The 18,043-nt window shown below is 35.4% G+C and overlaps 1 protein-coding gene across 1 annotated transcript in view; it reads right to left on the reverse strand.

Annotated features, from left to right (window-relative positions):
* NPHP3 (nephrocystin 3) overlaps positions 1-18,043 on the reverse strand; it is a 381,101-nt gene that overhangs the window by 204,337 nt on the left and 158,721 nt on the right. Inside the window, exons 10-13 of the mRNA XM_070726361.1 lie at positions 16,420-16,523; positions 14,312-14,426; positions 5,549-5,692; positions 4,920-5,017 (exon numbers count right to left, since the gene is read on the reverse strand). Of these exons, the coding sequence (XP_070582462.1) occupies positions 4,920-5,017; positions 5,549-5,692; positions 14,312-14,426; positions 16,420-16,523 (461 nt within the window). The remainder of the gene's footprint in view (positions 1-4,919; positions 5,018-5,548; positions 5,693-14,311; positions 14,427-16,419; positions 16,524-18,043) is intronic.

Genomic DNA, 18,043 nt, shown 5'->3' on the forward strand with positions numbered 1-18,043 from the left:
AAGGCTCTCACTCGCATGTAAAGACATGCAGGCAGGGCTGACAGCGAAACGGAGTTTAATTGGCTGTCAGCCGACCACATGACCTTGTCAACTGTCTCTGGGCAGATCTTATAGTGCTGACAACCTGGCCAGCTGCCAAGTTCGCGCCAATTTAAACGGCAAAGTGATGCCGTTCGCGCTCCTGGCATATAGCCAAAACAAACATGGCGGCGCCTGAAGAATTGCCTCATAGGGCGACCACACCGGCAGCGCAAGGACCGGGAAACAGCTATTTCACCGCCATCCGACTTCCTGCTGCTCGGCAAAGCCTCCGTTTGTTGCTCGCCGTTCGCGAGCGCTCAATCAGCTGTTCGGCGGCTTGTAATGGCCGCTGCGGCTTTTATTCCCGGCGTCTGAGGCTTCCGCCGCCCCCGGCAATGGGGAGGGACGGACACCCCCCATCTGGGGTGATTGGGCTGATTGGACCCTCAGGTCACAATATTATCACAGTAAAAGCCCAGTTGCTCCTCGGTGGGCAGTACCCGCTGAGAGAAGAGGCCCCAAAAGGAGAAAGGTGGGGGTGGTGCCCGCAGAGGGCAGAGACCCCATCAAAAAACCACAAACCTATTCAAAGACAAAAGGGAAAAATTACAAGGTTCAAATTAACGAATTTAATTAACATTACATTACATTACATACTCCACCTAAAGGGAGAGAAAAACTCATGTCCTTAACCTCGACTGAGTTTTTTAAAACTGGATACTTGGGGCAGCAAGGGGGCGGTACCTAATTATTATGTATTTATGTTAATTTGAAACTCAGTCCTACCAATAAGACTTGAGATAAACCCATGCTGGACTCTCCTTCCAGGAGGCATGGGAGAAGTAGTAGACATCTTAGGTGCTTTTCTAGATCTTCTGAGACCTATAAATTTTAATCGTTTCCAAAATGGCATCAATTTAATAATCTTACAGTCTTTAATGTTATTATTATAATGAAACGTAATAAGGAAAAAACATTTTGAAAAAGATACAGCCAAGAGTCAATAAAGGCAGAGGAAAACAATAATTAAAAATAAATAAATGAGAAAATATATCAACAATACTTACACAGCTTATGTATATAAGAGTGCTTCCAGCACTATGCAAACTTGATTTTCAGTTGAAAAATATAAAACTATAATATCAAATTATTCCAAATCACTAGATTGCTGGGTCAAATAGTATAATTATTATTATTAAACACTCATTTAAAATCTGTTATAATTCTGCTTAGAAACAATTTCTATATATTCTATATATCTGAACAATCCTAGAGCAGAAAAAAGGAACACTTGGTATCAAACTGTATATGAGAAGGGGATAGAGGAGTGCAGGGAGCCATCAGTCAGAGGGGGGAGAGAGGAAAAATTTAGCAATTCATTTATAAAGTTAAAAAAGACTCCAGAACGTTTTTAGGTTATTCTTCTCGTAATTAAAATAAAACAGTTCAATCTTATATTTCTTTTTCTTTTTTCCCAAAGTCCAGGTTGAAGATGAGTTAAAAATAAATCAATGTTCAATGTTCAAATTTCATTTAATTCATTTGATATTTGTAAATCCAGTATTTAAGTCAATGAAATGTTCTTATTGTTCTTCAGAGAAAAAAGCAAATCAGGTTTTAATCCCAATGAGTCCAATATCCGGATAGTCCAAATAATCCAAATAGAGCTTTAAACTAAAAAATAGAAAGTAAAAAAAAATATAAAAAAAATTATATCTTCATTAACAATGTTTTCCCAAAAAAGACAGAGAAAAAAAACCCAGAAAGTAATAAACTATAATTCAAGCAGGATATGATATTCAAAAAGGAAAATAGTAAAAGCGAAAACAAAGCAATTCAACATGTCCAGATCAAATCAAGTCAGCTTCTTTGTTCTTGTAAATATTAATCCTCCATCTTGTATGTTAAATTTTTTTCTTCTAAACAGCATTCAAATACTGCAAATGTCTCATGCACAGTCCACTTTCAAGGCAATCCGCTTTCAAGACAAAGTATTTTAGATTTGACATTCAATTTAATCAGTTCTTATTCCCTCGGTTTCGATGTACTAAGTAACCTTCCAGGAATAACGTTAAGAAAAAAAGTTTGCCATCTTAAAATTACATGAGCTAAAGCCGTTTCCGCTTCCGAAAATCCGCTCACGTTGGCAGAGTTTCTTTTTTTTTAAAAAATTACTTCTTCGCCTTATTTTAATTTATTGGATCAACGTATGGATTTATTTGTGGGGGTAATGACCACTTTACCTTTAATCTTCGTTCTTCTCAGTTTTCTTTGTTTCGGATACTCTTTTTGACTTCTCCTGTTTTTCCTTGTTCTTCCTCTGTGTGGAAGTACCGCTATGGCCGAGCGCCAGTGGGATCCAGCCCCGGATCTTTGCGCTTGGCGCTGCGGGGCAATCCTGCACCTGGGGGCGGTGGCGAGCACCCCCTCCGATGCACGGAGAGCTAAGGAGCTAAGTATGTAGGTCCTTTCTGTATTATGCAGGTGGTGAATTCGGTGGCAATGAAATTAGAACTGCCAAAGGAGCTGAGGAAAGTTCAGCCGGTTTTCCACGTGAGTCTACTTAAGCCGGAACAAACAAGTGACTTGCGGCCACCGCAAGCGGATCCCCCAGCCCCTTTACTCATTGAGGGTGAGCAACATTTTGAGGTCGAAGAAGTGCTGGATTCCCGTAAACACAGGGGCAGGACTCAGTATTTAGTAGCTTGGAAACATTTTCCAGCATCTCATGCGGAATGGGTTGATGAGAAACACATGAATGCCCAGAGGGAAATTGACTGTTTTAGAACGAAATATCCCGATAAGCCCTAATGATGAATTGTATATATTGGCGTTGTTTGTTTTTGTTTTCTAGGACTGAAGTCCCTGTTCCAGTGGGGCCGAATGTCAGCCTTCACTATGCTGCTGCATTCTTTGCTTGGTTGTCAGAGACGGGATGGGGTTAGAGATCAAGGGGGGGGGGGTTGGGAAGTGTGCCCAACAGGAGGAGAGTTAAGGTTCGATTTCTCAGGTGCCAGGAGGAGATCGTTAGATGGAAAATTCCTGAAGAGTGACGGGAGGGGCAACATGTGCCACCTGATGCACCTGGACAATGGAGATTGGGCGAATGCCCAACAGGGGGTGGAATGGGTTTTTTTGATATATGATGTATGCACCAGTTTTTCTCAGACTTTTATTTTCTTTCGATGCATCAAGTTCTGATTTTGATAAATTCATTTTTGAACCTTTGTAAAAGGACTCTGAGTTTTATTTGTCTGAATTCTGACTGGTAGCATAACACAGGGATAGATATGGTGCTTCCTATTTTAACCACTTGTTGTCTGTTTTAACCACTTGTTGTCTGTTTGACAGGAATGCTGTAATCCAGCTGTGGAGGGATCCTGAGATGCTGTAGGATTTGAGTTTTAGGAGTAGTTTGTCATGGACCACTGAGTCAAAGGCTTTGGAGAAGTCAATATAAAGTCAATATAAATTGCATCTATAGATTTTCCTTGGTCAAGATGAAGAGTCCATATGTTTTTGCAGTGGAGGAGCTGTAGGTTGCAGGATAGTTTTTTTCTGAATCCAAATTGTTTGTTAGAGAGCAGATTATCAGTTTCAAGGTGGAGGGTAATTGATTGGTTTATAATTGATTCCATGACTTTGCATGGGATGCAGCATAGTGATATTGGTCTGTAGATGTCTGTGAGAACAGTGGTCAATTGGTCAGCACACTATTTGCCCAGGGATATTATTAGAACCAGCAGCTTTCTGAGTATTGACTTTCTGCAAGCCTTTCTGAACAGCAGTTGTATCAAACCTGAGTACAGCCTTCCTTGCTGGAATATTGTTTGTGGCCTCAAATAATCAAAAACATATTTAGCTTGTTTAGAGAATCTGTGTCACTCTTATATGTCAGGGAAGCTGCTGCCTTATAGTCAGTAATAACTTAGTGGCAAAATCCACATATTGATGGAAATTAGGGAGAGCTCCTTTCAGATTAGTATGATTGAAATCCCCTACCACAATAAAAAAAACCCCCTCCAGGCTGAAAGTCATTGATAATGCTATAAAGAGCACTCAAGGCTTCATTCCTGTTGGCATTGGAGGGAAATAATAGTTTGATAGTCTTACACCAGTAATGGTGAACTTTTTTTTTGCTCGGGCGCCAAAAGGGTGCATGTGCCCACAATGGCACGCACTTGTGTGCCCACACCTATAATGCAATGACCTCCCCCCATGTATGCAGGCACAACCCCCCTGCACTCCCCCCCCACACATGCACACCGACGTCGCTCACTGAAGCCTCCAGAGCCTATGGATGGAGAAAAATGGGCCCAATGGGCCTACTGGAGTTCATTTCTGAACTTTTGATAGGCCAGTTGTGCCATTTTTCGCCTTCCTTGGGCTTCAGGAAGCTTTCCTGAAACCTGGAAAAGGCGAAAATGACTTCCCTCCGCCACACGAAAGGCTGAAAATCAGCTGGCCAGCATGAACATGTGTGCTGGAGCTGACATAGGGCAACACCTCGCGTGCCCTCAGATATGGTTCTGCATACTACCTGTGGCAGCTGTGCCATAGGCTCGCCATCACGGTCTTATACCCAAAAAAAATCTACTGTGATATACTTTTTTTCACATGTAAACACATATACCACTAGCATTCTGAAGTGGTACAATACAGGCGCAGGCATATTTTCTGAATGACCATCACAGTCATCTTGTTACAAAAAGCATGTTGCTTTCCTCACAGATTTGTCTTCATGGATTCATAATAAAAACATTCTGCCATATGGATTGTACAGATGGAGCTGGCTCTTATAAGGCACTCAACTTGCTGTCTGCAACTGAGATTAAAAACTATCATGCCTGATTTTTCCCAGCTAAATAGCAGTTTGTTGTATAACAAAACAAGTTTACCTCCAAGCTTGTGGACAACTTTCAACATTCACTGATACCATAACTCTTACATTCACTGGCAGTGGATCAATCAGCCACTTCATATGCTTTTCAGCTTGCTGAGAGACATAAGGTTAATTTAATATTCAGAATGCTGTAATATTTTTCTCATTGAAAAATACACTTTACATTATTTTTTTCTTTCAGGTGCCTACATAAATAGAACTCTACATATAGACAACCTCAAACTACGTGTCTAATGTTACATAAATTATAATAACTATCTCCAGAAAAAAGGACCTTTTCCTGGCCTCTTTATTATGAGATTTTGTTGCAAGCAATGTTTTATTGTTAAACATTTCTTATACTATAATTTATGTGTTTATTGTACTGCTTGGACTGTTTGATTTGTATATATAAAATAAACCGTAGCTTAGCATATGTGAATCCAGTCTCAGGAACAATACTCTGCCCCAGTACTATTTAGGTTTCTTATTTTCATGTGTATGCAGTTACAAATATGAATATATTTTCTCTGTAGATTTTTGGTGCATTGTGCAAAAAAAAAAAAAAATCTTAAAGTACTAAAAAAAATTGAAGCAATTCTAAATCCATCTTTCAGTAAAAGCGGAAATCAAAGAATACTATACCTGTATCCGATCAATTGAATCAATAATTATTATAATGCCGGCCTGCTGGCGAGCAGAAAGTTTCTCTAACCAACGAGGAAATTCTTCTAATAATTTAGCTGGTTCCAATGAAGTAGATGAAACTGAACAGGAATTTTGCACAAGCTGTGGAAGAATAAACAGAAACAAAAATGCTTTATCTAAATAATATTTTATCTAAAAATGAAACAGATGAGATCTTTCTAAACTTCATATGGTTGAAGAGGTTTCTATTTAAGAAAAAGATTAGAAAAAAATGTGTGGCTACGTCATCCTGTCTTCTTTCTGTTCAAAGCCTGGAACAGGAAATAATAAATTAACAACCTCTAATTCCAGGTTTAGTTTATATACTACCCCCATTGTTTAAGGCCAAGAACAAAACTAAACTGGAGTTAAATGTTCTGTAATTTACTTAGCATACTGATTCTAATCACAAAAATCACTCAGCATGTTATATATTTTCCTTTTCCTCAGCCTAATGACAGACCCAATGTCGCTTTGTTTGTTTGTTTATTGATTTGATTTGATTTGTATGCCGCCCCTCTCCGCAGACTCGGGGCGGCTAACAACAGTAAAAAGACAACGTAAACAAATCTAATATTAAAAAATCTAAAACCCCCATTTAAAAGATCAGTCACACATACAGTCATACCATACATAAATTTTATAAGCACAGGGGAAGGGAATATTTAAATTCACACATGCCTGACGACAAAGGTGGGTTTTTAAGAGCTTACGAAAGGCAAGGAGGGTGGGGGCAATTCTGATATCTGGGGGGAGTTGGTTCTATAGGGTCGGGGCCGCCACAGAAAAGGCTCTTCCCCTGGGTCCCGCCAAACGACATTGTTTAGTCGACAGGACCCGGAGAAGGTCACCTTTGTGGGACCTAACTGGTCGCTGGGATTCGTGCGGCAGAAGGCGGTCCCGGAGATATTCTGTTCCGATGCCATGAAGTGCTTTATAGGTCATAATCAACACTTTGAATTGTGACCGGAAACCGATCGGCAACCAATGCAGACTGCGGAGTGTTGGAGTAACATGGGCATATTTAGGAAAGCCCATGATAGCTCTAGCAGCTGCATTCTGCACGATCTGGAGTTTCCGAACACTTTTCAAAGGTAGCCCCATGTAGAGAGCGTTACAGTAGTCGAGGCTCAAGGTGATGAGGGCATGAGTGACTGTGAGCAGTGACGCCCGGTCCAAATAGGGCCACAACTGGTGCACCATGCGAACCTGGGTACATCTGCACAATAGAGTAATAGTTTTGAGACATTATTATTATTTATTTTTACTTATTATTAAGACTTTATAAAAGAAAGTGACAAATATTACAAATTATGTACTAACCAGAATGCAGCATTGTTAGGCCTTTGAAAGGGACAGTTATACTCTTACAGAATGGTTTATATGAAATTCTTTTTTTTAAATAATATTTTTTATTAATTTTTAAAATATAAGACAGGACAAGACATACAACATTTAACACAAAAAGGAGCTACAATTGTTCCACTCAGTATAGAAGTCTTCTTAATACAGAAAGAAAAACTAATTCTAGTTTAGATCAATACAGAAAAGTCAACTTATCAATAAAGTATCTCTATATAATATATGCTGACATAAAAATCTTAACTTAATTCAATACTTTCCAGTTATATAATTATAATTAAAATAATTAAAATCAATTTGAAATAAAATAAACTTATCTATCAAATATCGCTATGTAATATATTCAATCTAGTAAATTTAACTATTCAATACTTTGTTTTGATATCTCTATAAATCTTTTTTGTATTCCACCAGTTGTAAACCTTCTGCCAAGTTTTATAAAATTCTGTTTCAGCTTGGTTATTTAACCATCTCGTCATATCTAATTCTGCACACTCCTAAAAACCTCTTTGTCTTTTTGAATTTCCTTTTCTTTCCATTTTTGTGCAAAAGCGATCCTTGCAGCTACTAAAATATGGATTATTAAGTAATATGTTTCTTTTTTATACCTGGTATCTGTAATACCTAATAAGAAAAATTCTGGGGTCTTCCTAATTTCTTTGTTTGTAATTTCCTTTAGCCAATTTCCAATAAATCTTTGTTTTTGGACATGTCCACCATGTATGAAAGTATGTGCCAATTTCTTTTTTACATTTCCAACAAATAGGTGAAGTACTTGGAAACATCTTTGAAATCCTAATGGGTGGCAAGTGCCATCTATAAAACATCTTGATTTGGTTTTCTTTCAAAGAAACTGATTAATTATTTTTCAGTTATATATCCAAACCTTTTCTCATGTATCTAGGTCTATTTCTTTTCCTAGGTTTTACACCATATTATCTTTTAATATCCAGCCTATTGTCTTGTAGTTTATTAAATATTTATACACCTTCCCAGTTTTCCTTGATTTTGGATTAGTAATTTCCCTAATATATTATTATCTTTCTTAAATATAAATATTCTTACATCTTTCTTAAATATAAATATTCTTACATCTTTTTGAAATCTGGAATTGATCTGGGCGTATTGCCACCAATCCATTTCTACATCCACCTCCTGTAATTCTTGTTTTGTTTTCAGTTTTAGTTGATTATCAAGTATATCTCTATATTTTACCTTCTTTTAATAATGGCTTCTATTGGCGAAATCCATTCTGGCATCACCAGGAAATGATTTTTTTTATCTCATTCCAAACATCTAATAATGCCTTTCTGATTGTGTATCTTTTAAAATATGAGTGGGTTTTAAACTTTTCATACCAGACAAATGCATGCCAACCTAGCATTAAATCATGGCCTTCTAAATTTAATAATCTTCTATTTTCCAAAGTTAACCATTCTTTTATCCAAGATAATGCTGCCGCGTGGTAATATAACTTCCAGTTTGGGAGGACAAGCCCACCCCTCTCTTCGATTTTCTAGTGAAGTTGCCATATAATTTTTTTAGTAATATTAGTTAGTTCTTTAAAAAAAATTCCTCCCGGGTTTATTGGAATTACCTGAAATAAAAACAATACTTCTAGTGAGAATTTTAATTGTAGAAATTCTTCCTAATAAGGATAACTGTAAATTATTTCAAATTTCCAAGTCTTTTTTAATTTAACCTAAAAGTTTTATATAGTTATCATTTTTTAAAGATATAGCTTTGGCAGAGATCCAAATACCCAAATATTTTACTTTTTTTGTTATCTTCATTTTTGTTAAGTTTTCTAATTGTTTTATTTGTGAATCCATCATGGTTTTTTGTGAGTAATTATGTCTTTTCCTTATTTATTTTCAAACCTGCCACTTTCCCATATTCTTCTATTAGGTCTATTAATTTTAATATTGATGTCAGGGGATCTTCTATTATAAAGACTACATCATCAGCAAATGCTTGGAGTTTGTATGTTTCTTTTTTTATCTGTAATCCTTTTATGTCATTTTTGTTCTTATCTTTATTAATAATGTTTCTAGTGTTAAAATAATAGCTGATTGATTTGAATAAATAGCGTCTATTATGTTAAAAAATTTGGTTCCCACATTCATCTTATTTAATTGCATTTTCATGAAAACCCAATCTACGTTATCAAATGCTTTTTTGGCATCTAGAAATACTAGTACCATTTGTTTTTCTGGGTGTTGTTCGTAATATTCCAAAGTATTTATAATTGTCCTCAAAAATCTATTCTGATCTTCATGTATTATTTCATTTATAATATTTTAAAGCCTAAATGCGTATATTGATACAAAAATTTTATAGTCTACATTTAATAACGAAATTGGTCTATAATTTTCAATTTTTTCCTTTTCTGTTCCTGCTTTGTGTATTAATGTTATTAAAGTTTCTGACTATGATCTAGGCAATTTGCCATCCGCTATTATCTTGTTAAATATCTCTAACATATTCAAAGAGAGTATATTACTGTCTATTTCTAAAATTCCGCAGGTATTGCATCTGGTCCTGTTGCTTTGTTATTTTTCTGATTTTTAAGAGATTACTGTAATTCAAACATTGTAAAGGGTTTATTAAGTTTTTGTTGCTGTTCTTCTGTTAATGTAGGTAAATCTATAGAACTTAAATAATCAAAAATCTCTTCTTTTATTTCTTCTTTTTTATACAAATTTTTATAAAATTCTAACACTATTCCCTTCTTTTCGTCTATTCTATGTCTTATTGTTCCTTAACCATCTAGTAATTTTTAAATAATTTTAGATTCTCTGTCTTTCCTTAGTTTATAAGCCAACCATCTTCCTGGTTTATTTGCGTGCTCAAAATATTCTTGTTTTGCTCTTTTTATTTTTTCAGCTATTTGTTCTTGTTCTATCAATTTTATTTTGTGTTTTGGTAGGTCCATCTGATTTTTAACTTCATTATCATATTCATTGCATTTCATTTCTAATTCTAATGTTTTTAATTCCTCCTCTAATTTTAGGCATTTTATCTTTTTCTCTTTATGTTTTTTTTTTTTTTTTGCCATATAGGAGATTGTCAGGCCCTGGATATATGCCTTTGATGTATCCCAGAGATTTTGTGCGGTTGTTTCATTATTTTTATTTATATCGAAGAAAAATTCCAATTCTTTTTCGATCCATTCTTTATAAAGAGGATCTCGCAGAATATTTCTCTTCATATGCCAATTATTGGGATTTTCCTTACCTTTCCAATATATAACTAGTGGGTTGTGACCTGCCCAACTATTGGTTTCTATTTCGATATCCCTAATCTGTTCCGTGTAGGCTGATGCCCAAGCCATATCTATCCTAGTCCAAATTTTGTGAGGGTTTGAGTAAAAAGTATATTGTTTGTTTTGTAGATGGCATTCACGCCATACATCTTTTAACAACAATTCAGTGCTCATTTCCCAGAAAGTTGTTGGTAAGATTACCTTTTTTTTCTTTTCTTTCTTTTTACCTGAATGGTCCATTTGACTGTTAGAGATTGCATTAAAGTCACCAACTATTATCATATTTTCTATTGATAATTCAATTATTTTGTCATGTAATTCCTTATAAAATTGTTTTTGGTTATCATTCAGTGTGTATATAGATATAATAACGAGAGGTTTCAGTTGTAAATCTAATTGTACAATTAAGATTCTACCTTCTTGATCAATATATATTTGTTTTGAATCTATTGCTTCATCAATATACATTGCTACACTTTTTTTTTAATTAGCTAGGCTTGTATAGATATTTCCTAATTTTGGTTTACTTAGTAATTTTCTATTTGATTTTTTAATATGTACTTCTTGCAGAATATTTATTTGTGCTCTTTGTTTTTTAAGTTTTTCTAGGGTTATTCAATCCATTTACGTTGACCGAGAAAATTTTTAGATCTGGTAACGTCTCTATTTGTAGTATTTCTTGGTTTCTTTGGGTTCTCATAATCTACTGCTTAATACCAATTCTTATTGTATTTGTGGTTGTTTCCTTCTAACATCTTTACAGGCAGCCCCCTGCTCCTCTTCTTTGTCTTTGGTTTCTTTCCGTGGTTGTTCGGTTCGGTTCAATCCGCTTTGCGTAAAAAAGGTTCTAGTTTCTTCTACGTTCTCAATCTTGATCCTCAATCCTTGCCAGTATGAGGAAAGTCCTTCTGGTACCAACCATCGAAAGGTTATATTTTTTTAAGTTAAAATACTAGTAAGAAAGCAGTATTCTCTCCTGCTTTCTCTTACTCTTTTTGGAACTTGTTTTAAGATTATGATGTCTTTCCCTTTATACTTCCAAGTTTGGTTTCTTGTCATTTTTAAAATATCATCTCTGATTGTTTTCCTGGAAAACTTAATATGAACCTCTCTTGCCAGATTGTGCATAGCCGGTCTGGACTCTGTAAATTTCATCTATTTCTTTTAAAGAGTTCTTGTGGGTCCATCTGCAGGATCTCTCCTATTATCTCTGCCATCTTTACGCTTAAATCTTCATCCTTTTCTTCACTTATATTTTGAAATCTCAGTCTGTGTTAGGCAGATTGTAATTCGAGATGGGCTATTGCTTCATCAAAGCCTCTGTTGATTATAAAACTATGTTCTTCAAATTCTTCCATCTTCTGTCCTATGTTCTCCACTTTATCTTCCATTGTTTTAATTCTTTTTTCATTATCATGCAAATTTTGTTGTATAACTTTTATGTTTCCATCCGTTTCTTTCATGCTTCCTTTCACTTCTCCCATTTCAACTTTGAGATCACCCATTTCAACTTTGAGATCTCCCATCTCAACTTTTATTTTCTTCAAGATATTTTTTCACTACTTCTTTGTTTGTATCCATAGAAATTTGAGTTTTCTGCATAGTCTTGGATAATGGCCAAGGAATCTTGTATAGTCTGAAAGTCTGGTTCTGTCGGAGTTTCTCCTTTTCTTTTTCTTTGGCCAACATAGTTGTTATTGATCTTTGTTGTAGTGGAGATGGTACTGGAGAACCTTTTGGAGTGGAGGATGGAGTCGATGTCTGTTTTGTTGTTGTTGTTGTTGTGATGGTGGTCGTACTTGACATCTTGGAAGAATTTCTCATACCTCTAATATTAATGTCTAGACTATTTAATCTTAATATTGTAACTATTATGTTATAACAACTATAATTAAAATGAATACATTAATACAATAATACAAATGAAAGAATGAAAAAAAGCAAGTTGAATACAATAATACAATATCAAAGAAGAATACTAAGCAATCCAATAATAAGTAATATATCTATATATCTCTATATTAAAAAGAGAAAGAAAACTTAACCAAAAATCTATATGTATAATTTTTCAAAACACACTCTTAATTGGTTATTATCACTTATTCTAGTTAAAACCCCTCAGTAAAACAAATATTTGACAGTACTTTTTTTTTAAAGAAAGAAAAAAATTGGTAGTGTATAATTGGTTAGTTAATTATTAATTTTAATTCAACCTATTAATCTATTTAATCGGTAAAATCAACAGGAAAGCTAAAAAGGAAAGAAGGAAAAAAGAAGAAGAAAAACACATCTTCATTTAGTGAACAACCTATCTATAAAGTTTGGGGCATACCAAATTGAGAGGGGGGAAATTGAAAGTTTAGCACATCATTCTATTTCTATAATAAAAAAGAAACCATAAAATATAAAATACAATAAGAAGAAAAAAGTCAAAAATATACTTGTTTTCAATGTAGATAATTCCAAAAAGAAGGGGAATAAAAGTTTGGGTTTTTTTTGGTTGAATCCTTCTTAAATCTTAGAGTCCTTAGTCTGTAATGTTTATTCAGTCCTCAGCCGCGCAACCACTCCCAATCCACAAAAAAGAGTCCAGGGGAATTGACGACAATCCATAAATCCACAAAAGTATATATATAAAAAAGAAAGTGCAAGTTTATCTTCTATTTATAATCCAAATTGGGAATTCTATCCATTTATGTGTAGGTTCGTTATGAAGGGTAGTTTAATCCATACGCTGCAATCTTCTGTAAAATAGTCCGCTTAGAAATTTATTCAAACTTCAAAAATCCATTTTATAGAATCAGGGTAATTTATTTCATCAGGATTCAATGAGAAATTATCAATGTCCAGTGTTTAATCTTTGATATATCTTGTCTGTTAAAGTTCATTTATAAGAAAGAAGCAAATAGTTAAAAAAGAAAAGTAGATCTGGTTGTAGCTTTACTTTTGCCCAAGGATTTGATTCTTAAAAGGAAAACTTTTCTTTGTTCGCCTTTTTAGTTTCAAGTTCTTTCACTTTTCAACAAATTAAACTCCAAAATTTTACCTTATTCTATACTTTTCTTTCTTTCTGTAGATCTTTATTTCTTTTGACTTCTGTTTAGATATTTCGCTTCCTCCTCCGTGTACAATCAAATTGGGGCACTGTTCTTCATCGCTGCAGCTGTGGGGTATTCCTTCCCCTCTGGGGCAGTTGCGTTCTTCCCCTTGGGATCCAGGAGACCCCCTGTTCTAGGTCGAGCCCTCCGAGCTTGGCCGAAACGCAATTTGCGCCCTACAGCGTCAAAAAAGGGAGAGACGGGGACGAAGCACTATCCCCGTCCTCCCGGCGCGGCTCGATCCCCACCCGGAAGTCCGGTTTATATGAAATTCTAAAGTGCCTTCTAGCCAAAGAAACCTTGAGTCTTAGAAACTATAGAAACTATAAAGACAAGGAATTAGGATTTCCTAGCCAGTAACCTAGGAAATATGGCCTAGTTTATTCCTTAGCCAGATAGCTGGGAAAAGATAGAAGACAGAAGAATGATTGATATTTTATAATAATAGAGACTTTTTTGCTTTTGCAAATTTGATAATAAGGTCAAATGAAAATAAAATTTAATCTTGAAGTTATTACACTCCAACAACATATTGATTTGTAAATATCCAAAATTTTGAATTTCTGCAGTCACAGAATCTATATTTTAATTTTACAAGATGTTTAAATCAAAATAGATTTGACACAGTTTAATTTACTATACTTATAATGTCATTTGGTAATTTATACTGTGTTAACTACAGTTCTCAATATTAATGCTTATTTTAGGGGTTAATTTTGATTTTTAGACTATAAAATATTATATGTTCAGAGTAATAATCAACTAATCTTATACTGATATATCTATGACATTTTTAAATCCCAAAGTTTATTAATTTGTCTTAAATATTTTATCTGTTTTTCTAGTTCCTTTTTAAGATTGATATATTTTTTGAAAACATCAAATGAAAATATAAAAAAGAAATTTAGGTATAATATAGTGAAATAGAATTCTCATTTTATTATGTAAAAAAGTATTCTGGTTCCCACATGCTGATACACAGTAAAATAGACCTACCTTTAAAGTGAGACGTTTGAGAATCAGTGTAGGTTCTGAACTGCTTGACATTGGTTTCCCAACAAAATGATAGAGAATGAGTGTATTTGGAGAATGCTTCTGCTGTAACTGAATCCTAATAAGAAAGAAATATACCAGTACTTATCGACTCAAATATTACAAATACTGTAGTTCTATCAAAATATAGATTTGTTACACTGCAAAGGTTTTTTTCATATGGCCATATTTAATTTTTTAAACATTGAACTATCAACTAGATATTAATGATTGTTTCAAAAAAGTGGAAAAGAAAATCTCTTGATCCTTGTATTAAGGGACTGGTCCATTTAGTTTAGAGTTAATATACTACCGTAACTGGCAGGAGCTCTCCAGGAACTTGTAAGTTTTTTCCAGACTTGTCTTGAGATATTAGGAACTGAATGTGTTATATGTACCTCATTTTACCAACGAACTGCCATTCTTTTCCAAAGATTTAAACTTCTGTGTTGCAGTTTTTTGGCATTTGGTCTTAGACTAGAAATCTGAATGAGGTCATCAATAAGAGTTTAAATTCTGGAAGAAGTTAAGGTAAATAAACTAACAGTCCTTAGAAAGTAAATAGTGGTATATGTACACATTTTAAACTTTAAATATCTGTATGGGTTTACCTTATACAGATTACAGTAAAACACTAAGAAATGCAACTAAATTATGTCACTGCACAGGTGAAATATTTTTTCTTCCTTTCCCTGCTGAACAACATTCCCACCAAAATAAAATGTCGGGAATAGTCACAAGGATAGCTGGTTGAGGATCTTGAAAACCTAGATGAAGAAGAGTCCGTGATAAAGTTAACAAATATGTAATATACAGAACCTGGCTAACTCTCTGCAAAAGAACTCTGGGGAGCAAATGGAGGGGGGAGGGCAGCCAAAATCTTATGACAGAGCACATTGCATATACAGTAATACCTCATGATACGAACTTAATTGGTGCAAGGAGGAGGTTCGTAAGACGAAAGGTTCGTAAGACGAAACATTGTTTCCCATAGGAAACAATGTAAAGTCAATTAATCCGTGCAACCAAAAAACCCCCCGCAAAAAAACGGTGTTCGGCGACTGCTGGGAAGCCGCGCGGCTGTTTTAAAAGGTGACAGCCGGCCTGGGGGGCTTCCCAGCACCCCCCAAACCCCAAACCCGGAAGTTCGGCAAAAGTTCGGGGTTCGGGGGGGGGATGGGAAGCCCCCCAGCGCGGCGGTCACCTTTAAAACAGCCGTGCGGCTTCCCAGCTGTCTCCCAAAGCCGAATGCCAAACCCGAACTTCCGCGTTCGGCTTCGGGAGAAATCTGGGAAGCCGCGCGGCTGTTTTAAAAGGTGACAGCCGTGCTGGGGGGCTTTCCAGCACCCCCCCGAACCCCGAACCCGGAAGTTCGGCAAAAGTTCGGGGTTTGGGGGGGTGCTGGGAAGCCCCCCCAGCGCGGCTGTCACCTTTTAAAACAGCCGTGCGGCTTCCCAGCTGTCTCCCGAAGCCGAACACCGAACCCAAACTTCTGCGTTTGGCGTTCGGAGACAGCTGGGAAGCCGCGCGGCTGTTTTAAAAGGTGACAGCCGCGCTGGGGGGCTTCCCAGCAACCTCCCGAACCGAACCCGGGGTTCAGAAAAATTTTGCCTCTTCTTACGAACTTTTTTCGAGTTACGAACCGGCGTTCGGGAGGCTTCTGGGAAGCCCCGCCGCCCGGCTGTCACCTTTTAAAACAGCCGCGCGGCTTCCCAGCAGTCTCCGAACGCCGGTTCGTAACTCAAAAAAAGTTCGTAAGAAGAGGCAAAATTTTTCTGAACCCCGGGTTCGTATCACGAGTTGTTCGTAAGACGAGGGGTTCGTATCTTGAAGTACCACTGTAATATAAATAGTATAGATGTAGTGATTCATTAATACTATGTCAACTGGTTTAGCATATTATATCTGTGTTATGAAGTGGCTAGTAAAGCAGCATTTAAAGGAAATCGAGAATGCACATGAATGCATATCTAAACATGCATGTACAGCTTGGTATTTGATGAAGGAGGAAAACATTTTTTTAAAACATACATTTTCTAGAAATAGTTTTTTAAAAACAAGATGTACAATACCATTTTGATAAAAGGAGAGATTTTCCGGAGCCTGGCTCTCCAGTTACAAGGAGAGGTGGAATTGGTGCAGGGGCTGCTACCAAATCGTTCAGACTTTCATAATACTGTAAATGAAACAATACAATATAATGAATAATTGTTGAGTTAGGGCCAAACATTTACATTTACTTGATTATAAAGCTAACTATGTTAATCCAAAGATTAATTTTGGATTAAATTTCCATAATAATTTATGTGCATGTAAAACATTGGCATTGGGTTAACTGCCCATAAAGGATCTTGTTAATTAAAGAATTATGACTGGAAAGAGCTAAGAAGAGACTTTTCTGGTGTTACTGTCCTTTGGAACATTTTTCCACTAACAGCCGAAGCTACTTGGCTTTTCAAAAATATCTGCATTCTTGTTTGGAGTAGAGAAAATCAAGCAGCTGTGAGGCTTGTCAGAATTTACATATGCTCCCACCTTTTAATTAACTTTTAATCTCAACTTTTAACTAACTTTGTCTCTCTTTACATTTTTATATTCAGATTTTATGTTTTTATTCTCTTTTAATTACATTATATTTGTACACTATCCAGATTCCCTCTGTAAGAATATGGAAAATTTCTAAATGCGATAAATGAAATAAAAAGCTGAAACAGAATTTACTAATCATAACCATTATTGAACATTATCATAGCTGTGATTCATATTTGATCCATTACAATTCTCACTTGTTTGAAAAGCATGAAAAATTGAAGGATGGTAAATTTAGTGTGTGGAGGATACCAAATCAATTAAGTTTTAGAGTACTTTGAGACAAGATTTTTATTTTCTAATACCATGATCTCAATTCACTGAATTTTACAAAATGAAATTGCAATTCTCTCATTCTTTCCTGACACTTCAGCAATCTTTTTTTTCATTCCAGGAATAATATATTGAGGAAAAAATAGTTATGCAGTGCAGGAATATACCCAAACTATCCAATTTGAAGGTTATTTTTGTTTTTATAAAAATATGGAGGTTTGATAAAATAGGATACCACTGGTATACAATTAGATAATTAACATTTAGACCACCTTCATAGGTTATAGCTATAGGCTACGTGATTTGTTGCTTTTGATTTAATATTTTCACACAATGCAGCAATGATATAATAGTTTGTTCTTTCTGCTCACCATTATACAAGCACCTTGATGGCCTTGTGTAGGTGGTTCATAAAATGGCTTTGCCCTGCAGATGTTTGAAGAATTTTCTCTTTGATTTTTAAACCATTTCTTAAATATGATTTTGTCTTTGTTTGATTGCTTACAAAAACGTTCTTGCCCTTGCCTAGGTATATAGTGTTATTATGCCTGTCACATATGAAATAATAAAAGTTTTGTTCTTTAAGTACAAATATGATTTTTCTCAGAAGATCTGGAGGTAAGCACAGTGCTGTATATTAGATACACTTCAGGAAGTATTTTTAACTCTTCTTATGAATATTAGTTTGAACTATATTTGTCTTTTTCTATGAATCTTTTTTTTACCATTGACCACTTGTTCTATGAAAAAACTCCTAAAAGATATACAATAAAGATATACAGTAAAACTTTTGAGAATGGAAAATTGAATTGTAAGTGCAGAATTGGGGAGAAT

Source organism: Erythrolamprus reginae, chromosome Z, assembly GCF_031021105.1.
Source record: "Erythrolamprus reginae isolate rEryReg1 chromosome Z, rEryReg1.hap1, whole genome shotgun sequence".
In the NCBI taxonomy this organism is placed as follows: domain Eukaryota; kingdom Metazoa; phylum Chordata; class Lepidosauria; order Squamata; family Dipsadidae; genus Erythrolamprus; species Erythrolamprus reginae.